The sequence below is a fragment of the Zalophus californianus genome, chromosome 6, assembly GCF_009762305.2.
Source record: "Zalophus californianus isolate mZalCal1 chromosome 6, mZalCal1.pri.v2, whole genome shotgun sequence".
In the NCBI taxonomy this organism is placed as follows: Eukaryota; Metazoa; Chordata; class Mammalia; order Carnivora; family Otariidae; genus Zalophus; species Zalophus californianus.
The window spans coordinates 99,085,726-99,112,157 of NC_045600.1; the positions used below are offsets into that span (position 1 = coordinate 99,085,726).

Consider the following 26,432-nt stretch of genomic DNA (forward strand, 5'->3'; position numbering starts at 1 on the left):
CAATGTATTGATGGAGTCAACCACATTTCAGTTAGGTCATTAAGGCCTGGGAACCACTCTATGCCTCTATAGTAGAGTCTTCACACCTTTTCAGTGGCGCACCTTTATCAGTTTAAAAAACTTTGGGGTCCTTGGGTGGCTCAGTAGGTGAAGCGCCTGACTCTCGATTTCAGCTCGGGTCATGATCTCAGGGTTGTAAGATCGAGCCCTGTGTCAGGTTCCACACTGAGCGTAGAGCCTGCTTAAGATTCTCTCTCTCCCTCTGCCTTTGCCCCTCACCCCCACACGTGCACTCTCTCTCTCTCTAAAAACAAACAAAACAAACAAACAAACAAACCTTTAATACTCCACCCCACCAAATATATGGGTAGTTATATGCTTGTAAATTATATATCACCAATATATTCCATAGTGCTATATTCTAATTGTATAGTATGAATGTATTATAAACATTATATATACACACAAAATTTTCTAAGGTGATACCTTAGTCCATCTGGGCTGCTATAATAGACTATCACAGACTGGGTAAACAACAGAAATTTATAAACAACAGAAGGCTGGAAGTCCAAGATCAAGGGACCGGCAGATGCAGGGTCTGCGGAGGTCCTCATAAATGGCCATGTTCTCACTGTAACCTCGCAGGGGCAAAGCAGGAGGGATCAGTGTGGGGTCTCTTTCACAAGGACATTCCCCCCACTCATGAGGGCTTGCCCTTGGGACCTAATCACCTCCTAAAGGCCACACCTCTAATACCATCACCTTGGGAGTTATGCTTTAACATATGAATTTTAGAGGGGCACCAATAATCAGCCTAGAACAGGAGATATAAAGACATCTGAAAGGCCTATTATTTCCTTCCTGTGCCCTGATGGACCTCACAAGCACCAGTTGGAGGCAACTGTTCAAACTCTGTGTGACAAAGAACAGCCTGGAGAACTTTAGAATGAAGGTTCCTCGGACCTCAGCCTCAGAAGCTTTAATTGGATTGTTCTTGGGATGCGCCTCAAACCCATCCTCTCCTCGAGCTCTGGGGCTAACTCTGATTCCAATGCTCAAACAGATTTTGGAGCCACTGGTCCAGACCCTTCTGTTTTCCTACCCTTTTCATTTTATCACTGTGGTCCTGCTGTTATCTATCTCCTGGAGACCCTCTTGATTCCCTAGGTAAATTAAAAACAATACAGCAATAATAATAGCTGTCATTTATCATTTCCTACTGGCCGACATTGCTTCACCTCTTTCCATGACCCCCTCTAATCCGATCAGGAAGGCATTTGCAGTCCCTATACAGATGAAGGACAACAGTTAAAGCTCCGAACACTCACAGCTTGCCTAGGTCACCCAGTTAGAATGTGATAGGCCCGGGATTTGAACCTAGAGTGACCTCATTCCAAAGCTTTGACTTTCGACCACTGGTGTTGCCTCCAAAATAAGTCACTACATGAGCTGAATTTCAAGTATGGACCAGGCACACGGCTGGGCCCTTCACAGGGATGGATCTCAGTCCGGAAATTCTGGTGTACAAGACACGTCTCTATTTTCTGTAAGCCATCGGAATTATTGACTCCAAACTCGTGTTTCTCAGGCCCTCTGGATTTCTCCTTTCCATCCCCACCCCATTATGCCATAGTTCTGGATCAGACACAACCCCCAGGCCTGGGGGTGAGGTGGCACCTGGTTCTCTGTCACCCATGCACACAAGTGGCCACCGAGGGTCCTGTCTTCCCCATCTCACAGGACCTGTTAGCCCTGGAGGCTCACTGCTGCTCCTGCCTCATGCCAGGCACAGGGGCATCTTTTAGCCATCTGCCAACACCACACAGCCCTATCGCCTTCGGGTTCTTACCAACTTCCAGCAGGGTTTCTGGGAAGCCAAGTTTTGGGAAAACGAAAGATTTGTAGAATTGCCCTTCTTAAGAGGGAAGAAGAGCAAGGGAGAGAGACGTCAGGAGAAAAATAATAGTAAGTTGGTATTTCAGAATCTTATCTCTGGCTCATGTTATCCCATTTTAAAGGGAGGAGATGGGGCTTGTTAAGGTTAAGTTAGATTTTGCTCAGCTAGTAGATGGTAGACCCAGCATCCTCAGGCTCTGGAAACCTCATTCTCTGTGAAGTCCTCCTCTCTTTCCTGCCAGGAGTCTCCCTGGCCAGCTTCAAGGAAACACAACAGAGCTGGTGCATTAAAAGCACCACAGAAGGGTGATGGGCCAGGCAGGCAGAGCTTTGGCAGATGGGAGCAGACAGCACCCCTGAAAGAGAACCAACATCTCTCCTCCTACCCCACCCCAGGAGAGCCTCACAAAACAAGCTGGCATGAGATGATAGTAGAGAAATTCTTGGTGAAGCCAGGACTTACGAGAGCTAGAACTTTGAAGACCTCTTCCCATGTAGAAAGTGTACTCTGCAGGAATTTGGGAGGGAGGGGTCTTGGCATTCTGGAGCCGCTTGGAATCACTGGTGTCTTGCTGAGTTATTTGGCAGAGCAGAACCCCCAAGTTATCTAACTGCCTGCTCCACATTTCCAGTTGACTGTCCAAGAAGCATCTCAAAGGCCACAGGGCCAAAGCTGACTGCATCATCTTCCTCCACCAAAACTACTCCACTCAACAGCCTTCCCCACCTCAGCTGATATCAACCCCATTGTCCACTTGCTCGAGCCAAAGTCCTTGAAGTCATCCTCAACGCATCTCTTTGCCTTGCATCTCACTTTCCAGTAGTCAGGAAATCCTATTGCACCCACCTTCTAAATATATCCAACACATCCACCACTCCCCAGTTCCACTATTATCACGCTGAAGCAAACCCCCATCACTTCTCACTGATCACTGCCATGACCTCCTCACATTCTCCCCCACTTGCACCCTTGCTCATTTATAATCTGTTCCTAGCCTCGAAAACCAGAATGATTTTTTTTTTTTTAAATAATACAAACCATTCTGCTCAGAATGGTTCCCTATGTCTCAGATCATAAAAGTCAAAGTCTTTACAAGGGTGTCTCCTTGTTGTTCCTGGAACATACCAGGCATACACTCTTACCTCAGGGCCTTTGCACTGGCTACTCTGTCCCAAGATGTCCACAGAGGTTACTTACTGAAACCCTCATTTAAATTTCAACTTCCCAAAAAGGCTCACCCTGACCATTCTATTTAAAATCTGAACCTCGGGGCGCCAGGGTTGCTCAGTTGGTGGAGCATCTGCCTTCAGCTCAGGTCATGATCCCGGAATTCTGAGATCAAGCCCCGTGTTGGGTTCCCTGCTCAGCCAGGAATCTGCTTCTCGCTCTGCCCCTCACCCCGCTCGTGCTTTCTCTCTCAAATAAATAAATAAAATCTTTAAATAGTTTTTCAAAAATCACTACCTCCCCTACCCCCGTAATTGTGCTATACTTTCTTTTTCCATAGCTCTCACTGTATTCTACAATCTCTATAAATCTCTGATTTATTGTGTCTATTGTCTATCATCTGAGCCCTCCCACCCCCAAGGGTACACAAGCTTCACAAAGACAGGAATGTTCATTTGTTTTGTTCACTTGAATGTCCCAAGTGCCTAAAACAGTGCCTGGCATATAGTAGGTATGCAAAAAAAAAAAAAAAAAAAAAAAAGTTGAACAAATAAAGTTTAAATAAAACTAGAGACCCAAGGAATATCATGAGAGTCGCACACAGGAACATTTCCCCTGCCTGGTTTTGCTGAGTGGCCTGACTTCTCAGTCCTCTACACAGTGGGAGCGTTAATTAGCACAGAGGAGGAGAGTTTATTCTAGGGTCATCTCCCAAAGGGGCCCCCAGCAAAGGCATCCAGTCCTGCACCTTTGCTCCTTCCTACACTGACGTTAGAGGTTTTCTGTCCCTTTCAGCTATAGAAACATCGTCCCACCACTCTTTAACTTCAAGCACCAGCAATTTTGCTAAACCCAACAGAAAATGGACCCTCCGGTAGCTCTCTGCCTCCCAGAGCCCTTTTCTTTTTCTTTGTGCTTAGCCTGCAATTTGAAATACCTCTGCCATGAGCCAACATCCCCAACGCAGTGATGACAGAGGGAGAGCAAGGCAACCCCTGACCTTTGACAGAATTTCCAAACACATTAACTTTAAATTGATTAATTTGGAACTGTGACCTTGGCCCAAGAAGGTAAGAATATATGACAAGATATTTGATTTTCAAAATATATCAGGATTTAAAAAGAGCTTTTGTACATCAACCTGTGTTGTATTCGAAATAGTTGCACCTGGGGTGGGGGGCTAGTCAGAGAAGCGAACACTGGATACCATGGCTAAAGGTTAATTATTAATGAGCAGGCGTCCCTAACAAAGTATCAATAGGCAATCTGGTCTCTTTAACTTCAGAAATTAGCAAGAAGACCTCGGACCCTGGGTGAGACAGGAGAAATGGAAAGTCCCCCGTGTGTCTCTATTTTCTTGGTTTTGTGCGTCTTTATCCAATCAAGTACCCATGGACAAAGCCTGGGACTAGGTAAGAGCCTGCCTTTTCTGTGGAGATGGGCATGGATTTTCTTTTTAAAATGTCTGTCTTTGCGATGAATCCAAGGGGTTCTTGACGGTGTGGGACAGAGCTTGGTTCTTAGTGGCGTCACAGGTCACAGGACAAGCTGCCATTTGTGCAAGATTGAAATTTTAAGAAGATCTTTCTGGGGGTAGCAGTCTAAACGCACTTGCAGCTTACAATGAAGTCTCTCCCATGTCTGATTCAGAACTAGTCAAGCTAAGACTTGGATGGAGAATGATCTGAAAGAGTTTTGGATCTTCCTGAGCGCTAATTTGGCATCTAATTTGTGGCTGGGGAACACAGCTTGCAACGAAATGCTCCGTCTCGCTGAGGTTGTCTGATTGTTGGCTCTCTGGGAGGAGAGAGGGATTTGTAGAGTCCTGTTTCCAGTCAGGTCTAAAGGAGAGACAGTGTTGCACATTGTCTGGACTTCATTTTTTTCTGCCAAAGGTTTACTGTGAGACTGAGGAATCCAACAGCAGTCACACCTGTTTGATCTGTAAATTCATAAACTAGACTGATGGCCAAAGGCAGATCCAAATGTTTGATCAGGTAGGTGGATTCCCGGTTCCTGGCTGAACAGGGCATTGGATCAATAAGTGTCAGATATGAAGTAAACTGAACAATGTGACCAAATAGACAGGTATTTGGGACTTTTTGTGTGTGCTGGTTACTGGTCAGGAGCTAGTAACTCTAAGGTAGAAACTTTAGATTTTTCTTTCCTCAAAGACTATGTTTGGAAGGAGCTCCAAAAACCTTGAGAGTGAGGAATTTAGTAACCAATATCCCTGCAAATTCCAGAATCTTGTTTTCCCTTTAAAGAAAATTTTTTTAATTTTAGTATTATTTTATATCGTAGGCTGGTTAATAACTGATTAGTAGTATTAATTATTTACCATATACTGAGCATTTTCTGTGCCAAGCATGTGCTCATTATTTTACATACATCATTCTGTGTATGAAGTCAGGTCCAAAAATGACAATAAGAATTTAGAGCCAAACAGGCAAAATTGCTGATGATTTTTATTCCCTGGGTAGATGAGGATTTTGCTGAAGGACCTGTCCTGACCTTCGGTCCAGAATGTTGTTTTTGTTTGCTTATTTCCTATCAAAGTATAATATATATCAAGAAAAGTGCCTGTATCTTAACTGCCCAATGAATTTGCTTCGTAGTCGGAACCTGCATCCGAGAAGCTTCCCTTGCATACCCCTTGAGCCTTAACATAGATTATTTTGCCTTTAGGGGAACTTTTCGTTAATGAAAGCATAAAGCATGTGCTCTTTTGCTTCTGGCTTCTTTCACTCAACATTACACTGGTGAGCTTCATCCGGGGCACGTGTATGTGGTGGTGACTCATTCATTCTGGTGGCAGAAGCATTCCGTCCTGTGAATATACCTCCCTCCGTTTATCCATGGTGCTGTCGATTGGCCCAGAGTGTTTTTTAGTGGAGACGCAGAGGTTGGAAGCCATCAGTGCCAAGGAGGAGGCTACAGCCTCCAGGCTGCTGGGCATTGTCCAGACTTCCTTCAACGGACCTTGTGTTGGTCAGCTACTGCTGTCCCAGGGCCTGGTTTGTCCAAAAGCTGAGGGAAGCAGCCACGACTAGCAGGAAGGTTCTTCAGGGGAAAAGATCAGAGTCAAGAGGTCTCTTGTTCCCTTGAGAGCAGAATCCCTTGGCAGAATTCTTCCTGCAAGGAGTGAGCCAGATCTGTGTGTATGATGCTGGTGCGCCTTCCAAGACTGGCTGGAAGCAAGGGCCCGCCGTGGAGGCCTTGTCAGACAGGTATCTAGACTGGCAGTTCTCAACCAGGGGCAAAACTGTCCCCCAGGGGACATTTGGCAATGTCCAGAGACATGTTTAATTGTCACAGTTGGGGAGAGAGTGCTATTGGCATGTGGTAGGCAGAGGCCAGGGATGCCGCTAAACATGCTACAATGCTTGTGGCAGTCCCCACAACAAGTTAACCAGGGCAAAGTGTCCATAGTAGGTCGAGTGTTGGGAGACTCTGGTCCATACCCAAGCTCCCACTGTCACTAGCCATGGGCCAGGAAGAACTCCCCCCAAGGACCTTTCTTCCTTAACTCCACCCCTCCCAGCCTCTTGTGTTTTTGAGTGACTTAACTCATGGACCCACTAAGGTACTATGCACCCAGTATGTGTCCTCGCCATGGTGGAGAGTCAGCCAGCATTTAGGGGACCGGCGGGGGTCCCATGGCTGTTCAGAGCAAAGCAGGGAGAAGCACAGAGAGCTCGATCTGTCTGGCTGAGGCTCCAGGCCTCTCTTTCCACTGTGCTCACTCCCAGTGCATGGACAGCCAGAGGCCTCTCGAAAACAATTCCGCTCAGGTCCCATCCAGAAAGACAGATTGGGGCTGTTGTTCCAATCTGTCAGCATCAAGGGGAACAGGCTATGTGGAGCCTCCTGAAGACCCCAGGACACAGAGCTACTATCACCCTCATCCCCAGACCTCAACGCTTGAGGCTCAGGCCCACCCCACTGGTGTTGCCATGACAGCCAACACTGCTCTCAAATGGAAGCTGCCGCTTCCAGCCCCCAGCAACCCCACCCTCCAGGTGTCCACCACTGCCTCCAAGGGGCTGCCCCTCCCTCCCTCCCATCCCAGCTGCAGCTTCCAAAGCCCGGAAGCAGCTGACACGCACCCACCCAGTCCCTCACTCATTCCACCACTGTGCACCAGGATGCGCCATATATATAAGGCAGGGCATGAACACAGCTGCTCTCAAACTTCTTGGTCTCAAGATGCCATTACATTCTGAAACATTCTTTAGGACCCCAAAGAGCTTTCTTTGTATGGAATACAGCTATCAATATTTACCACATTAGAGACCAAAACTGAGAAAGTTTTGTAAATGTTAATGCCTTTAAAAATAACAGCAAACCCATCACATGTCAATACATATACTATTATGAGAAATGCCTGGTATTTTCCAAACATCAACAATAAAAAGGGAGTCCAAAGAGTGACATTGTTTTACAAAGAAGTGTTGCCAATTTCTTTAATGTCTGGCATCATGGGAGAGGGCTGGATTCTTCTGTTTCTGTATTTAGTGGATTGTGATGTGATGCTTTGTTTGGAGTACATGAAGAAAATTGGCCTCACATATAGGCCACATATAAGCCATCCCCTGGGCCTTGGCGCACACACAGAACCACTGATTCGGGCAGTAGACAGTGTACAACTGCCCAGCCAGTCCCCAGCCCTAAACCCCACCCAGAGCTGTCAAATCAGGGGTGGACCAGGGGTGGGGAGGTGGGAGCCATGTACCACAGAAGTCAGTAATAAGGAGGTCATCTTCCAGAGGGAATGTAAATACAATAAAAGAACCTCCTAAAAGTTAGTCTTTTTTTCATTATCACAATTCTCAATAACGTCAGTAATAAAAATAAACCTCCTACCCCCTCAAAATGGTTTTTTGACCAAAGTGGCAAACAACTGCCATGGCTACTGTTGAGTTTCATTAATATATATGTAACCTTCAGATGATCACATTTTTATTCTTATCCTTTAATAAATATGATGTTCTCCATCGATGTTAATTTTGAGAACACCCCATTATGTGGCTGGCCCCTGACACTCACCCATTAGGTGACGTGCTTACTGCAGGTGTCATGGTTTCGAATCCTCCCAGCTGGCTTTGACCATCTCATGTCTCCAACCCCTGTGGTACTTACTGCATTCTCCTACATTTAAACAGCAAATTCAAAATCAAAGATGATACCATAGTGATTGTGAAGACAAAGAAGCAAAACCTGAGAACTTCCATGCTGTTCCTGTGTGACCACTTAGAGTTAGTTATGTTTACAGTATAAAACAGTAAGACAGATATTACAATGAACCGGGACGTGTAATACAGTTGGCCCTTGAACAACGCGTGGATTAGGGGCACCGACCCCTCATGTAGTTGAAAATCCGCATACAATTTTGACTCTCCCAAAACTTAACTACTAACAGCCTACTGTTGACCAGAAGCCTTACCGATAACATAAACAGTTGATTAACACATACCTGTATATGTATTATATGTATTTTTACAAGAAAGTAAGCTAGAGAAAAGAAAATGTTATTAAGAAAATCATAAGGTGGGGCGCCTGTGTGGCTCAGTCGTTAAGCGTCTGCCTTCAGCTCAGGTTGTGACCCCAGGGTCCTGGGATCGAGCCCCACATCGGGCTCCCTGTTCGGTGGGAAGCCTGCTTCTCCCTCTCCCACTCCCCCTGCTTGTGTTCCCTCTCTCGCTGTGTTTCTCTCTGTCAAATAATAAAATCTTTAAAAAAAAAATTATAAGGAAGAGAAAATAAATTTACAGTACTGTGCTGTATTTATGGGGGGTGGAAATCATCCATTTATATTTGCACTCACACAATTCAAATCTGTGTTGTTCCAAGACTCAACTATATTTTGTTTGGTAAGTAAAAATTTTAGTTCTTACAGGAAATACTCTTAATGCATTTGAATATCTTCAAAATTGCAATGTGTTCTTCCTCTTAAATTGTTCATTTCTCTAAAACTAAAGAACCAATTAAGAAAACAACAATTCCTGATTTTTGCAATATTACTGAAAATAACTTTGTCTTACAGAGCAGAGGCATATTAAAATGAAGCATATCACTGAGTCTAATAAAGGAGATAAGATGTGTATATAAAATTTTCTGGACTGGGATACAGAATGTGATGAGTACCACTAGAGAGGAGTACAGTGGGTTGAATGTGTTTCCTGCGAATTCATGTTGAAATGCTAACCCCAATATGACGGTATATGAGGTGCGGCCTCTGGGAAATGATTCGGTCATAAGGGTGGAGCCCTCTGAATGGGATTAGTGCCCTTATAAAAAGGACTCCAGAGAGCTTGCTCTTTTTCCAGCCTGTGAGGAAAACAGGAAGCAGACGCTTACCAGAATCTGACCACGTTGGCACCCAGGTCTCAGACTTCCAGCCTCCAGAACCACGAGAAATAAATTTCCGTTGTTATGAGCCCCCCCAGTCTGTGGCACTTTGTTACAGCAACCCAAAAGGACTAGAACAAGGAGCAAGGGGAGAGGCCAAAGGGTGACTTCCAAGCACAGGGAGAGCTCTGGGGAGGCCGGCAGCATCTGAGCACGGTCTCACAGGGTGGAACTGGAGCAAAAGAGAAGGAGGCTTTCCTTGTGCATAAGCAAAGGTACAGAGCCCGGAAGGGGCACATGTTTTTCAAGTCCAAACACCTCCCCAAAACAGGCCTTCTGGGATGAAGAAAAGAAAAGCAAATCGCACGTAGGTAGATTGACAGCTGGCCTGGGTCCCAAGTGCCAAACACTGGAAGCAACTGGAATGCCTAACAGTAAACCATCCAGCTAGCACGAAGTCCAACTTTAAACAAGTATTGTTTCAAATGCCTACTAAAGTACTAAAAGTTCCAGGCACTTCTGGGGGTAATCAAGACGGAATTCACAAATGGAAGGCTTAATACTGGCCCTGGGGCACTCACAGTGTAACACCAGCGATATTAACCTGGCTTGAGGGGGGGTGGCATCGGAGAGTCTTGCTGCCTCCTCGGATGGCACCCAAGGCCGAGCCGTCTGTGCACTTTGACTGGGGGAGAGAGGTCATAAGATTGGCAGATTATCAAAGGGACCTGTGACCTCCAAAAAGTTAAATAACAACTGGTCTTGTAGCTTTTAAAAGTAAGTATACGGAAATTCTACACACAATAAAGTGGGGGAGAAAACAGGACTAAATAACCTACCTATGGAATCACAACTATGAAAAACCGATATACATGTATATGGCTAAGGATTAGAAGTATATTTAAAGATAGATAGATAGATAGATAGATAGATAGATAGATAGATAGATAGATAAAGAATTTTTAAGGCCATAGAGTGTGGGGTTGTTTTTTTTTTTTTAAGTATTTATAAGTAAGAGAAAGAATTAAAATAAAATAAAAAAATCCTGATTAGCTGCAATTAGATTGGTCTTGGATGTGTCGTCCCAAGCGCACCACTGGGAAAAGGCCGTACCTAGCACTGTCACTTCAGACCTCCACTATCATAGGCTCAGGCCCAGAATTATCCCCCCAGTGGGACCTACGAATTCCTGATAGGCCTCTACAATTGCAGGGAAGGTCATTTGTGAGTAATGTTGCAGGTGACATCCAGAGATGGAGCTCGCTCATTGGGAGTGCACAGGGAACCAGGGTCCAGCATGCTGATGACATGCTATCTTCTCTCTGCTAAAGGGCAGATCCCATCCACTGCCATACTTCCCGGCCCAGCCCCTCGAGCCCTCCTGAGGGTAACACACCCAGAGAGGACAAGCCTGGGGTAAGAGGACAGACCTGCCTTCCACCCTGCTTGCCTTTCCCAGGGGACCCGGGACTTGCACCCGTCTTCTTTCATTCTGGGTCAAGTGAATAGTACATTTTTTCAAAAAGAAACAGAGTGGCTAATTGTGGAAGGAACTGATTGGGACTGGGGATACGACCGTAGCCCGTGAATCACCAAGTGAGTAATCCAGCCAAAAGCCAACTAGCCAGTTCAGAGATGCCCGCTGCCACCTTCTCCCCGCCCTGTTTCCCGCACCAGCTGCCACGGGGCCACAAGGCATGCTGGGTCTTCGTAGGCCAGTCATCAGGGAGGGGAAAGGAGAGTGGGGGCTGGTCCCCAGGCAGGGCTGAGCAGTCCCAGTTACATTCTCCACGGGAATGGGTCCACGCTGACCTCAGCCTGGTTTCCCTGACATCCACAGGATCCATGGAAGGCAGGGGGACAGCCATTCTCACAGCCAGGAGGGTGATTATATGCAGGCTCCCAGGAGGGTGTCCTTTTGACAGAGGGGCCCTCTCTGCTGGGGGCTGAGGTCCACCCACTAGGGAAAGGGACTGGCCAGGGCCAAGCAGGACATCTGGATCCCTGCCAAGCAGGCTGGGGGTCATGGCTGGACCTCAGCCCGTGTGGAAACCAGGACAATGGGAGGGAGCACAGCCAGTCCTGCAGGGAGGGGAGCTCCCCCTCAGGCACCAGTCTAAGGCAAGGAGACAGACTCCAAAAGGCTCCTCCACACTGAAAGACTGGGGTGCCGGCCATGCTTGTCAAGAGAAGGTGCAATTCATAGATACAGCCACAAGGTAGCGCAGTGAGGACCCAGCTGCTTCAGGATTTCAGGAGGGGATTTCAAGCTTGGGAGAATCCCAGTTTCTGGATGACTCTGTTTTCGAAAACTCAGGGTTGTTGGCTAACCTTGCTTTCCTCTCTGTTCATGACTCTATTTCCAGGAACACTCATAGTTTTGATTTTTCCACAGTGGTGCTTGGTGGGGAGGGGCGAGATGAAGAGAAAATCAAAAGCCTCAAAGGGGAGGCCTCCTTCTCTGTCCAAGAGCATTTTCACCTCCACATACACAAGTTCACCCGGGTCTGGTGAAGTACCCAAGACACAGCTATTCTGTGAAGTGTTGTGTGGCCTTTCAGAATAGTTCTGATGAAGATGTGGAGGTGGCAGGACTAAATAGTATTTACAGTATTTATGTTAAGCAGGAAAAACCTTGTGCGGGTCCTGGTGATTACAACCCTGTGAAAATACGTGTGAGGAAAAAAAATACTAGAAGAAAATGTACAAGAATGTTTATACTTCAGTTGAATTTATATCTAAATTTTTGTCTCTTCCAAAATTTTTATAACGTTATAGTGTGTGTGTGCGTGTGTGTGTAGTATATTTACTTTAATGAGTTGAATAATTTTAAACATAAATTTATATCAAAATGATAAAGTGGCCTTGACCAGATTGGTGGTTCTCAGACTTCAGTGTACATCGGAATCTTATTAAAATAAGGTCATCTTAAATCTTATTCATAAAATAAATAATCCTACTATATTTTTTAAATAAATAAATCATATTAAAGCAAGATTTCTGGACCCTGGCTGCAGAGTTTTCTAATTCAGTGGGGCCTGGGGCAGGCCTGAGAATTTGCATTTCTAACATGGTTCCAAGTGCTGTTACTGATCTGGGACAACACGTGGAAAACTACTAGGAAAACAAAATAGCTAGTCAATGGCAAAACAAGACTTGAATCCAGGTGTCCCGACTTCCAGGCTTCGGGCTTTTCCGACAGAAATAACACAGGCCTCCGGGGCAAACCTGGCTTCATTTTGAAGTTTTCTGGTAGGGAAGGGGGTGTAATCAACATTGACTGATCCTGCATTTTTACCTCCCTCAGGGGTAACTGTAGCCCAAATAATACAAAAACCCCACGACATTTGTGACAATTTATTCCTCCAAAATAAAATGTGGGCATGGCAAAAAGAAAGTGATTCTTGAAATGAAGAGAAATCCCTAAGCTGAGACTTACTTGTAATTGGTGGGAAATTGCTAGCTGCAATAGCTAATGAACCATACACAGTGAACCTCTCCTCGGAAGGCCTGAAAACAGGATCAAGAAAATTCTTTTCAGATAAGCCGGGCATTTCCAAAAGCTAGGCAGAGCCGTGGATTCTCAGTTGACGAGGACTGGCCATTCTGATTGCGAAAAACTTTCCAGTGACAAATGTTCCAGGTTCCTTGTCCCAAGAGAATCCCAAATAGTGAAAACAACATCCTGCTTGATACTGAAACATAACAAGATCAACAGCAGCAAATTACAGCATTCATTAACCACCTACTGTGTACCAGGCCCCATGGTCAGTACCAAACCGCATCCCCGTAGATACAAAAATGAAAAAGCACATTTCATTTCATCAAGGAGCTTCCCAGCTGACGGGGTCTCTGGCTCCCTACAGCTGCAAGTGTGCGTGCATGCGTGCGGGCTGTGTAGATTAGAGATCGGGAGAAGCATAATTTCAATACAATGTGGTAAGTGCACAAGTAACATCACGTACAAAACATCATCAGGCCCTGAGGCAGAAGAGGTCCGCTGGAAAGATAGAGGAAGTGATATCTGGGTTGAGTTCTGAAGGAAAAGATGTGGAAGGACATGGCAAGCAGAAGGAAAAGCATAAACAAGTCTTGGACACTTGAAAAAGGATCATGAAATTGGGAAGCCCAGAGACGTTTGCTGCGGCCCAGGGTGGGCCCCCTAAAAAGAAATGGCCGGAGGTGAGGGTCTCCGAGGCCAGGCTATGGAGTTTGGCCCTCACCCTGGAGCAACAGGGCCACCACTGAGGCTGGTGTTTAAAAAAAAAAAATTTTAAAAAAGGGGGAATGAGGCTGCTGGCTGCCTTTTTGCTGGGTGGGTGGCTTTATCTCTCAGCCTGGCTGAAACCACAGCCACTCCCTCGTGGAAGCAATGGTATCAGCAGGAGAAGACAGGGGTGGTGCTCAGAAGTCACCAGCTCGGCAACCTCACTAGGCAGGCACCCACAAACACTCAGATCTTCCTCCCAGGCAGGCCCCAGCCTTGGACAAATGTCTTTGAAGTTTTCGTGTTCATTGCTATTCCTCCCACTAAATCGTAGGAGGGATTTACGCCAATGAAATGAGGCAGGCGCACAAAACAGGCTTGAATAGGAATCTTCCATTTAAAAAGTATTGTATTCTAAGTCTGGAAAGAGAACCATTTGGAAATTCCACATCGCACTAGCTTAGAGACCCAGAGCAATTTCAACCTGAAAAACTCCTTCCCACCCACGTCACACCTCTTGCCTCTTACAACATCCCTGTAAAGAATAGTTATTGGGCAGGTATCAGTGCGCCCAACTGACAGATGTAAAAGTTCACCAACGAAAGACCACCAGGGGCACACTCATCACACTCAAGTTCAAGGCTTATTGACCTTACTGCAGCAAGAAAGACTCCACCCCAGAGAAAGCCTGGGGTATCGCAGTGTGAGATGTTAAGGGGGGCTTCTCAGGAGATTGGGTTTTGCTGGCTGAGACGGAGAAGGGGGGGCACGAGGGCAGTTCTGGCTTGGAGTCTGTCAAGCGGAGGGTGGGCAACTCAATGACCGGATGTTTTCATAGTTTAATAATCAGGTAGTTACTGTAAACTCCCGATTGCATGACCTAGTCAATAACGACGTAGCCGGCAGGAAGGGGAGGTGGGGCTAGTGCTGGTTTGGTACAGGGGCGGCCTTTGCTGCTGTGGGTTGGGAGAGGGGAGTGGTTAGTCACCTTCTTGGTTCCTCTTGTCTTGTTGCAGACATAGACCTAGAAGGTCCTGGCAGCACACTGTTTCTGTTTTGTGGCCATCGTCTGTGTTCAGTTGGGAACATCCTGGTGCGGCCGTCCACAGGGCTGGTTTTTGGTGCTGCTGTGTTTTGTTTCCATTTTCTCACACCCCAAGCACCTCGGGGAGTGTCTTCGAGGTCTCTCAGTTCCTCTGTGCCCGCTGCCTGGTCTTGGGGGGGCTGCCTTCACCTCCTGGGCCTCCGATTTCCCTTGAGTGGCATGCAGGGTCCCTTCTAGCGCTGAGACCCCGGGTGTCAGAGGGACTCGTTAAGAGGTCACCATGGTGCCCTCAGACCATCACTGGCTGCCTCATCTGAAGTCAGCTGTTTAAATGTTAACGGGAGAGAAAAATATGAAAGCCAAGTTCTATGCCCTTTAAACATGAGACATTGCCCACTGCCTTAACCCTAGGGCAACTCAATTGCCTTGAGCGATTCAAAGGCTCCCAAACATCAGGAGGACAAAGGCACAATTCTGTAAGAACAATCCAAGCAGTAAATGACCATCAGACCATTTCTTTCCCCATGCCAGTTTCCTCCAGGGCCAGACGCCCACGTGGGCTTGCCCGAAGGGCCAGGGGCGAGAGGAGCCTCCCAAGGTCCCGGGGATTCTCACTGATGCATATTTCTGGTGATGCTGGTGTCCCCCTCAGAGCCCACACGGAGATCTTGGCCTTCAGAGTATCCTACTGTGGGTGTCAGTGCCAGGGGAGCCTGGGACATACTCTGAGCCTCTCTGGGCCTGACCACTTCTAACCAAACGCTTACCCTCCCCACACCCACTATGAGTGATGGCCACACCCAGCAGGAAACCTGTGTGTGGACAAAGTTCTGGTTCCTCGTATCTCAGCTTCCTTCACAATACCTGGTTCCCAAAGTCAAGCTCGTAAACAAGGTACAAACACAAACCCAGGCAGCCTGGAGAAAGGAGAGGCCCCATGATGCCAAGACTGAAAATTCTGGGCCAACTGAAGATAATCCAGGATACTTTTAAAAAGCTAAAATGTTTTTATTCCCTCAAGAATCCTCTAGGTACAGCGTTGCTTTCACAGAGCTGGACTCTTCAAGGCTTCTCTGAGACTTGTTGACGCCAGGAGAACACCTGAGAACGCTCCTCTCATGAGACTCCCCCTGCAGCCTATAACACAGGTCTTGCTGTTTTTCCATGACTAGGTCCCTTTGGCATGTCCATGTCCATTCCCTGGCCAACCACCTTCATGCCACACAGAGGGAGGGGCTCCCACCCTTGAGATTCATGAAAAGGATGGGTGATGTTGAATCAAAAAGAGCTGGAGGTGGGGCGCCTGGGTGGCCCAGATGGTTAAGCGTCTGCCTTCGCCTCAGGTCATGATCTCCAGGTCCTGGGATCGAGCCCCATGTCAGGCTCCTTGCTCAGCGGGGAGTCCGCTTCTCCCTCTCCCTCTGCCTCTCCCCCTGCTTGTGCTCTCTCTCTTTCTCAAATGAATAAATAAAATCTTGGGGGGAAAAAAAAAAGGAAAGAAAGAGCTGGAGGAAGACTCATAAGGGAGGGTGGCCGTGAGCCTATGCTCTCCCCGCCCCGGGGAGACACACAAATGACCGACTCAAGCAGGGAAGTCCACACTGGATGGATGACATCTGGGATGTAGATTTACTCACAGATTCAGCCGCACACCAGCTCTCTGCCAGACCTGTGCCGGGACTCCAGCGAATTCAGTAGTCCTCCAGTGCACTCGCATGCTGGGGCTGCCCTAACAAAGGGCCCGAACAACAGAAATTTCTTTTCTCCCAGTTCTGGAGGTTAGAAGTCTAAGATCAAGGTGTTCGTAGAGTTCGGTTTCTTCTGAGGCGTCCCTCCTTGGTTTGTAGTTGGCCACTGTCCCCTCTTTATCTTCACATGGTGTCCCTCAGTGCGTGTCTGTCCTAATGTCCTTTTTTATAAATCATATGGGATTAGGGCCCATGCCAGTGACCTCATTTAACCCTCATCACCTCTTTGAAGACCCTATCTCCAAAGACGGCCACATTCAGACATTCCGAGGGGTCGGACTTCAACATACGAATGTGGGGAGGGGTGGGGGACACAACCGACACCTAAATATCCAGCAAACACTTTCAAGACTCTGCTCTGACCCGGGTCCCGGACCCTGTACTGGGGACACTATGGATATATCATTGTTCTGTTTGAGCTTCGGCAGCAACCCTAAGGGGCTTCAGGGTTAGGAAAAGAGCTTTATAAATATACATGAGACTGAAAAGTGAGTAGTAAGTCGGCGCGCTCTAAATCAGGCCCAAACAGGGGAGCCTTTGCTGGGGGGGTGGGGGGGATGCAGGAAGTCATGGCCCAGCTGAGAGGCCCAGGAACCAGCTGGCAGCTGGTGGGGGGAGGGGGCTCAGCCTCTTTCAAGAGCATGATTAAGACTTTCTGGCAACACGAGCAATAACTGGCAGGAAACCAAGAAGGAGCCATTTATCTGGCTCATATTGCGGGTAAGTGATAAAACTTACCCTCTGGCGAGGTGCCTGAAAGACCAATCATCTTTGCTGGAGTGTGCTCAGCGTGAGCCCATACAATGGCTCTCTCTAGCTTTGAGAGGCCATTTTCCCACACAAGCTGTCTTCAGCCAGGCTGTTTCCTAGACTCGCCCGGGGCCTCGGCCAAGGAGAAAGGGCCCAGGGTCAGCTGCCATTTTGTCCAGAGTGCCTGCCTCCCTCGTCCTCACCCCCTGCAGACCCAAAAGGAAAACTGGAGGGTCGGCCACTGGGGACAAGGCAGGCCTGGGAAGATAAACCCTGGGGCCTCCTCCTCACAGCAGGGCACTTGGCCCCTGGCACAGGCAGGAAATCACCCATCCGCTCCTGAGAGAGACTCTGGGTGACAAAAGAGAACTGGATTTGGAGTCTGAAAGCCTGGGTCTCAGTCCCTGCTAGATCACTTACCAGCGGGCGGCCTTGGACACATCACCGTGGTCTCTAGGCCTCTGCTCGAGAGCGAGGGTGATGATTACAGACTTCACAAGGCTGTTGGGAGGATGGACTGTGATCCCAGAGGGGAAGCACTTCGCGACTGTGTACTGCGAGCCATAAACAAACATTTGTGAGCATCTACTGTTTAATAAGTTATCCCACCATGGTAATGCTCACCTGATGCATGCACTATCCCCAACGTTTTCCCCACTTTTTAGTACAGAAGTGTTCAAGTTTAGAAAAAGTTGAAAGGATAGTACAATGAGTTACCGTATTCCATCTGGATGGGTTCAATAACTGTTAACATCTCTCTCTATATATATATATGTGCGTGTGTATTTATATGTGTGTGTGTGCATTACAGAGCTACTTAATTCCCTCTCTCTCTCTCTCTCATATATGAATATATGTATCTCACTCCTCTCTCTCTTTCTCTCATATATGTATGAGCCCACTGTCCCGTGTCATTTGTGGACCTCTCACCCATGGCTCTTGGCTCATCGCTCTTTGATTACCTGCCAGCACATCTCTCTTTCCAATAGATTCTGAGCCCCTCAAGGGCAGGAGCGAGTCTTCATCCCCACTGTATTCCCAGGACCCACACAGGCCTGGCATGGAGGAGGCTCATGGCAAATGACCACTGAGTGTATGCCCCCTCATCAAAGGGCTGGGTAACTTACGTTTGTTTTCAGTAAATGAGTTTTAAGTCATTTCATTTAGCAAGTTCCACACCCCTGCTGGCGATCATGGAAAACATCCCAGAGGTACAGGAAAACCACCTCAGTTCCTGCCCTCCTTCCCCATCTGAACACCCAGGGACTCTGAAGTCACCTAGGGCTCTTCATTGGAGTCTGCCATCTGCATCTGTGACAGAGCTATCGATTGGCAAGGAAGGAACAATCCCCAGACCACAGTCTGCTCTGGGCCACGGGGGCACATGGAACCTGGCTCTGCTCCCATTATGGATCTTACAGAAGTGATTCGAAGTCCTTTGGGTTTCCACGGAACCAGGAAACCACTTCCAGACCAGCAAGAGTGGGAAGAGGGCATGCATGGCACGTGTGTGTGGTCTTCTTGCCTATGAATTTCTCACAGTGCTCGCTCCCTTCATAGGAATTCTTAGGCTTCCCCCAGCTTCAGAGGTTGCTTTCTAAAGCAAAGCTTCTCAAACTTTAATGTGCACACGAATCATCTGGGGAGCTTACGAAAATGAATGTTCTGTTTCAGTACATCTGGGATGGACTCCAAGATCTTGCATTTCTAATAAGCATCCAGGTCATGCCAGTGCAGCTGGTCCCCAAACCACACTTTGAGAAGCCAAGTTTTAAAGAACACAAAATAGCTCCTCCTTTACTCAGTGATTTTGCATTTAGCACCTACTGCTAGGTAGAAGGCAGTGTGCTAGCCCTGGAGGAACAAGGAAATGGGAAGAAATATAAAGACAAAGAAGACATAATTCTTTGCCTCAGGTCAGCCAGATACGCCTAATGACTAAGTCTAGCATTTTGCTTAGGTTGGCTTAATTCTATGACAACCTATAACCCTATGAAGTGTAGATTATTATTCTTGGTTCACATCTAAGGAAACTGGGGCGCGTACAGCCTAGTTGTTTTGTCTAAATGAGGAAAAGTGTGCAAGGAGATTTGAACTGTGGTCTACTTGACTCCAAGGCCCGTGTCTTTCCCCCATGCACCTCTCTGACACCTGGTCTTGCACTTTTCATCGAATCCTCGGTTTTGAGTGTGGAAGGGCAGGGAGAGCCCTGGAAGCAGACTGGCAGTAGCCCTGGGGGGAGGAGGTGGGGCAGTAGGAGTGGAAGGGGGGTACGGATTCTGGACCCTAGCAGCTTGCTCACGGGTCTTCTACCTATTTCAGGTAATATGTTGTCCCAGTGTGGTGGATCAAACACTGCCCACACTGGCCTACTTCGGCCACAATTATGGCCTGAACTTTGACACCAAATGACTGTGTGACTTTGGATAAATCACTGCCCTCACCTCGACTCAGAGTTGGGTGCTCTGTACACTCTTTCCTCTCTGACAAAAGGTCTTCCAGTTTCCCTTTTTGTTATGTCTGCACTCAGGGTCCCCCAGACCAAACTTGTTAGCTCAGGACTAGGAGTTTCTGGAACTCACCCTGCTAGTCTACTTCCTCTTTTCCTTCCTAACTTCACGGGTGTCACCGGATTCGTACCCGACCACAGACCCTGTGCTCAGGGCTGGGGGTGCGAAGGCAATAAGATGCACTCCCTCAGGGCGCCTGGGTGGCTCAGTCATTAAGTGTCTGCCTTCAGCTCAGGTCATGATCCCAGGGTCCTGGGATCGAGCCCCACTTTGGGCTCCCTGCTCGGTGGGGAGTCTGCTTCTCCCTCTTTCTCTGTCCCTCCCCCTGCTCATGCTCTCTCTCTCTCTCTTTCTCTCTCAAATAAATAAATAAAATCTTGGGGGAAGAAAAGATGCATTCCCTCCCCCAAGGAGGAGACCCAAATTAGACCGTAGGTATGGAGCAGAAGGGCCCCAGCTCAGGTCCCAGGAACACGGCACAGAGCACCTAACTCAGCACAGGCAGGGGCAGGCAGGGTGGGATGGCAGCTTCCCTGTGGGAAGCACACAGAGCTTCCCTGGAATAGTCCACTTTATCCCCCAGCAACCCTATGAGCTGAGTGCTATTATTGTCCCCATTTTAGAGACGAGGAAACAGAGGCTTATAGAAGTCAAGTGACTGGCCCAAAGTCACACAGTTGTGGGGATTAAGTGAGTTAATGTGCACAAAAGGAATTAGCAGAGCTTCAGGCAAGTAGTAGATGAATGGTAACTCCAAAGCCTTATTTAAATGATACAACAAATGGACAAGTTATAGGGGAAGGTCTTCCCTTGAGGACAAGGGAAGAAATATAAAGACAAAGAAGACATAATTCTTAATTAAGACCAGGCTTGGGATTGGCCATGCATGAGGAAAAAACGGCTAAGGAGACAAACAAAAGAACCCTCGAGAAAGGGCCTGGTAGGCTCCAAAGTGCTCCAATGCACACATGGTGGGGGCAGGAAGGTGTCCGCGGGGGTGGCAGCCATTAGTCACGCTGGGGGAGACTGTGGCACCAGAAGCAGCCCCTGGGCCCTTTGTCCTTCCTAGATGGCTCCTCACCCCAGGCTCAGCTGCTCCATGTTTCAGCCGCCACGCTCCCCATCTGGGTAATGGAGTGTTATGAAGCATGTTGGAGGCCATCAATTAGTGCTTAACTGCGTGTTCATTGGATTGTATTTCCAGGGATGCTCCACTCAGATCCACAGCAGAGGTAAATCTTGCTCCTTCTCATTCGACGGCTTGGAATTAAAATGCTGCCCGACATCCTTTCCCAAAGAAATTGAGATTTATGGGTCACTGTCAATATCAGCACATGTTGGCCATTATTTGTATGTCTCCTCGCTCCTCGGGACTGATTGCTATTTACTCTGAAAGATAGATGTGGGTTTATAATCCATAAGGGTTGCTGGGAAGAATAGGTTTTAAAGTACATTTGTTTCTTCCCTTGGAGACTTTTTCATTCCACTTCCTTCCTTCCATGTAAGCCCCACACTGCCCACACCCCTTGGATACTCTGATGTATCTGAGGCTCTGGAACAGAGACACGAAGAACCAGTCCGTCCTCAGCTTAGGTACCACTGTGACAACACACACAGACTTAGCACCTTTGTAGCAAAATTGCCTTCCTTATGGGCTGACACCGCTAATATGTGATCTGGGGCCAGGGTGGAGACCACCAAGGAGCTTGCTTGAGGAGCAGTAGGTGGACCCCTCTTTAACACGTGTGGCCTTCTGTGTTGCTGGGTGGGCTGTGGAAACTGAGGCAGGAACTGACTCACTTAGGTTGTGGTTCTGACAGTGATTCTCAAACTCGAGTCTGCATCCAAATTGCCAGAAGAGTTTGTTAAAACAGATTTCTGGGCTTCTTTCCAGACCTCCTGATTCAGCAGGCCTATGGCGGAGCCCGGGAATTTGCATTTCTAATGAGGTCCCAGGTGATGAGGCTGGTCCTGGGCCCCCTGCAGCACTGCCTTAGAACAAGAGTGTGAAGTATTTCAGGCCAGGAGTGGGAGAGAGGGGCTTGCTGGCACTGTTTGGCACTCTGGGTAAAGAATAGCAACAGCTAAAGAGGAATTTTTAACGTTTTGCTGGGCAATGTGTGATTTCAGTCCTTTTCTATGAAATCTTCAGTTAATAAGCTGTAAATTTGAAACTATTCTGGAAATGCACTGAAGTGCTAATGAGTCTGGGATCACCCAGGCCACCCATGGTGGTCTGTTCTACCTAGATTACTAAGAAGGTCGTGGTCTGCCTACTGGGATGTTCCGATAACTTTATTGGGTGACATTTGTGAGGAGATCCCTGGTGTTAATACCAGAGCCCTCAGTGCCAGTTCCCACAAAATAATCCCTAAGAGAATTTTCCTGCAATAGTCTGATCATTGGCAGGTGAAAGTGGGCCCAGGGCAACGAAGGTGCACAGTCTAAAGACTCCGAGAGTTCCTTGTTGAACACTAGAAGTTTGTTGGAAGTACATGATAGCTTTTGCTGTGCATCAGGGGTCTTACCTTGTAAGTCGTAAGGCAGGAATTGTCCCAGGAAATGTGCTAGGAAGAGTCATTATGTACCTAAGCTAGGCAGACCCAAGCCCTCTCCGTCAAAGTCCCGTGGGCTGGGCAGGTCATCACTTGGGACTCATTAGTTGGAGGTGGGCATCCCTGGAGCAACCAGAGAGCCTACTCTCACAGGACTGGGAGGCTGGTACTAAAGCAGGGGGTGCGGTGGGGATGGAAGAAAATCAACATATTTGAAGATGTGGAAAAGGTGGGCAAGAATATCCCATGATTGCATTAGTTGGGACTTCGGGTCACACGGACAGAAATCCAACTCAAATTAACTTAAGGAAAAAGGAGGATTTATTTACTCCTATAACAGGATGTCCGAAATATAGGCTTCAGGTACTGCTGGATTCAAGCCCGAATAAAGTCACCACGTCTCTCAGTTCTCTTTCTTCCTGCTCCCGTTCCTCCGCTACTCTCTGTCTCTTTCTTCCTCTATCTCCCTCCCTCTCTGATGGTACTTAGGAGGCCCACGTTTCTTTGGTCCTTAGAGCTTAAAATTCCAGACAGATCATGATATTTTATCACATACCTCTGGTAAACATTCCAGGAAGAACTCTGCTTGGCCAGGTGCTCACCCTTAAAGAGATGACTATGGCCAGAAGGATGGGACCTCCAATGACCCCTCCTTGCGTAGAATCAGCTGTACCCACACCTGACTGAGCCTAACCCACAGGGAAAGGGCCCTTTCTCTGAAGGGGAGATTACAGCCAGACCAGAGAGGACAGGTCCCTGCTTACACACCTTCACGAGGCACATCGGGCCCCTGCTCAAAGATTTGCCATAGCAGCCCATTCACCTGGGGAGAGCTGGCCTCAAGAGCATGGGGGTGGGGGGGAGCCCCCGTGACCTTGCAGACTCTGTTGTTTGTAAGGCAATGGACTTGCAGTTGGTTCTTTAACACAGAGAAGCGCCAGTGAGAGTTTCGAGCGCCGTTCCCTCCAGGGAAAGTAGTGAAATAAATAATATTGATCGATAAATTTTTTTCTCAAGTCTGAGAACCACTGCTCCATACATATATATTTGATTCAATTTAAGTTCAAAGGGACTGCCTACTATAAAAACTAAGACATTACGGGTTTATTGATCAGTCTGAATTTAGAGGGTTATGAACCTGAAACTGTTTTATAGCTCTCCCAGCCCTGACGTCGACCACGTATTTATCAAGTCATACTTTTCCATCCCTTAATAGCATCTTGGGCAGATTTCTTTTTTTTTTTTAAGCTTTTATTTATTTATTTGGCAGAGAGAATCACAGCGAGAGAGGGCATGAGCAGCGGGAGGGACGGAAGGAGAGGGAGAAGCATGTTCCCGGCCGAGCAGGGAGCCCGATGCGGGACTCGATCCCAGGACCCTGGGACCATGACCTGAGCCACAGGCAGACGCTTAACGACTGAGCCACCCAGGCGCCCCTTGGGCAGATTTCTTAACTTTTGGTCAGTTCTATTGTTCAAATTTAGTCTAATTTATTACGACTTAATTCTAAAGCCTCAGTCTCACGTCCATTTGACAGTCTTCCTTTTCTGCTCATGAGCTAGATTCCAGGAGGAGATGTTTTCTGAAGTGGGGAGGAGACATCTCTACTCTTTGACTCCTCTTCCCACTGGGGCACTGTGGGGTGGGATGGGAGAGCAGGCCTGGTTCTGGAATTACTCTCTGGGGTAGCTGGTAGTGGAGCACAGGTGGGGGACACAGAGATTCTAACTGTTTGTGCTCTGTCTGGTCTCCGCTTACTCTGGGCCCATCTGCTGCCGGTGGTCTTAGCTCCAGGATGGTCCTGTGAGGATGGGTGCATGGCTTTCTGAGGGTCCTGTCAGTGTGAACCCAGCCCATCTGTCATGGAGAAGGACAGCTGTGGCCCCCTTTGTGAGTTACTTTCCCACCTTCTCCTACCTCCCTCTCCCACTTACCTCCTCCGTGTGGCCAGAGGAGTGAGGGGAATGGTAACCGGGTCTGTTTCCTTGGGAACCTGGCCCCAGTGGCTGACAAGCGTCTTTAAAGAATATGGGTTACCAAACACTGGGTGTTTCCAACAGAGGTTCTGCTGCCAGTCCTGTTCACGGTCCCCTTACGCTTACTATTTGCGGCACGTTTTCACATATATTGTCTCAGTTGACCTCACAATAATCCTGTGAGACATCTAACCCGCAGGGAAACAGGCTCAAGCCCAAGGTCACATAGTACGGTGGCGATGGTGGGATAGGATCTCAGCGCTGCAGCCCCTGGGCCCCTGCCCTCTCCCTGTAATTCCATGCAGATGGCTCAGCATCCCTTGTCTTGTGGCTCTTGCAAACTTAAAGCAACTAGCCAGAAAAACAGCTTGCTTCCCAAGGCCACAGAGCAGCTGACAGTGGAAGGTCTAAGGCATGGGATTTCCTCAGAGAAAACACCAATTGGTTCAGATCATGGGTCCTGCCTTATTTCCCTAGGCCAGGGCCACATGACTCCAGGGAACCTTGAGTTGGCTTCCGTCAGCCAGCTACTCCTGCCTTCCTGGGGTGGGAGAAGGGGTGGGGAAGGCTGATAAGTTCGTACTTCCAAAGCAGAAAACGGGGCATAAGCTGACAGGGCTGACTGGCCAGACCCTGTGCTCTATTCCCATAGACTACCCACCCAGGTCACACAGGGTCAGGGAACCATCTGTGCCTTCTGGATGGCTCTGTCCGGAATGACTCATTTCCGCACATGGTGGGTAGAGGTTCATGGTTATACTCCCTGTAGTGGCCACAGTACATGGCCACTAATTTTCTAATCAACAGATGGGGATGGAGCCCCTGCTATACACAAAAGGCTCCTTTCTTCACGTTTAAGTAAAGACTTAAGACAAACATGAGACCCTCGCATGCCCCTGTCCTGAGCAGAGGTTTCCCCAAGGCTAGGGTGCAGTGAGGCGCCACCCAGATGGGCTGGGATCATATTTCCCCACCGAAGATCAAAGGCTTCACCCTTGACAGAGCCAGTTGTTACATTTTCAAAAATTTTGTGAGCTGATTTTTAAGCACAGCCATTATTTTAAAATTAAATTATAAAAACTTACAATTAAGTAAATGATGTTTAAAAACAACAGTAGTGGGGTGCCTGGGTGGCTCAGTTAGTTAGGCATCTAACTCTTGATTTTGGCTCAGGTCATGATCTCAGAGTCTGTGTCGGGCTTCACGCTCAGTGGGGTGTCTGCTTGAGATTCTCTCTCTCCCTCTGTCTCTGTCCTTCCTCCCCTCTCAAATAAATAAATCTTTCAAAAAAAAAAACAGTAGTAAATACTCAAAACTCCTCTGTTCCTATTTATCTTACTCCATTTTACTATTATCTCTGTCCTTAAGGTTATTGACATTTATTGACATTTTTGATAGAAATACTATATAATGATGTATTAAAGTGCATGTCTTTCCAACTCCCTGTTAGCAACATCACTGATAGTAAATATTTTTCCCTTTGTAGGTCATATCGTCAACTACACAACTTTGCCATTATAACACAAAGGCAGCTACAAATAGTAGATAAATGAATGGACATGGCCATGTTCCAATAAAACTTTGTTTACAAAAGTAGGTGGTAGACTAGATGTGGCAGGCCATAAATTGCCAGCCCCTGGTTTGGCCTTAAGAAAACCATGGAGAAAATGTTAGTAATGAAGATTAAACATATAAGTGTACTGTGTCTCTAGTTATTCCAATGGTAAATAAGACAAAAATGGAGGTAATATTCTTTCAGAATTCAAAAATAATTACCTGACAGAGCAAAGAAGTAGTTCATGTCACTGTTGAATGTTTGAAGTTCACAGTACACATCTTCATTGTTTCATTGTTGATTTCCTCATGAATGTAAATGAAAACACCAACCATGGTTTGGCTAATGATAAAAAGTTCAGCAAAAATGATTGAGAGCATTCTGTGAGAATCAACTGGCTATGTGGAGTTTACAGTAAAGTGTATTGGATATTTTATTATTTGTAAATTGTATAATACATGTCCTTGCTATCAAGTCTATATATATTTCCCCCCAGGGAGCCAGTTGTTAAATATTCCCATCACACTGCTGCCTGAGGGACATCTACATAAAGAGAGACCTAACTGTCCAGAGCAGCACACATTGAAGACAAGACCAAAGGCACTGTCCAGAGTCCAGGGAAGGGGAGGGATGTTAGGGATGGAGGGATGATCAGGAGGGTCCTCCACGGT

At 47.4% G+C, this 26,432-nt stretch overlaps 1 protein-coding gene across 1 annotated transcript in view; it reads left to right on the forward strand.

The window, feature by feature from the left end:
- Positions 1-26,432, forward strand: part of LIPC (lipase C, hepatic type) — a 152,229-nt gene that overhangs the window by 15,510 nt on the left and 110,287 nt on the right. The window contains 1 exon segment of the mRNA XM_027570957.2: positions 4,350-4,476. Within this exon segment, the coding sequence (XP_027426758.1) occupies positions 4,392-4,476 (85 nt within the window). The 5' untranslated portion in view covers positions 4,350-4,391.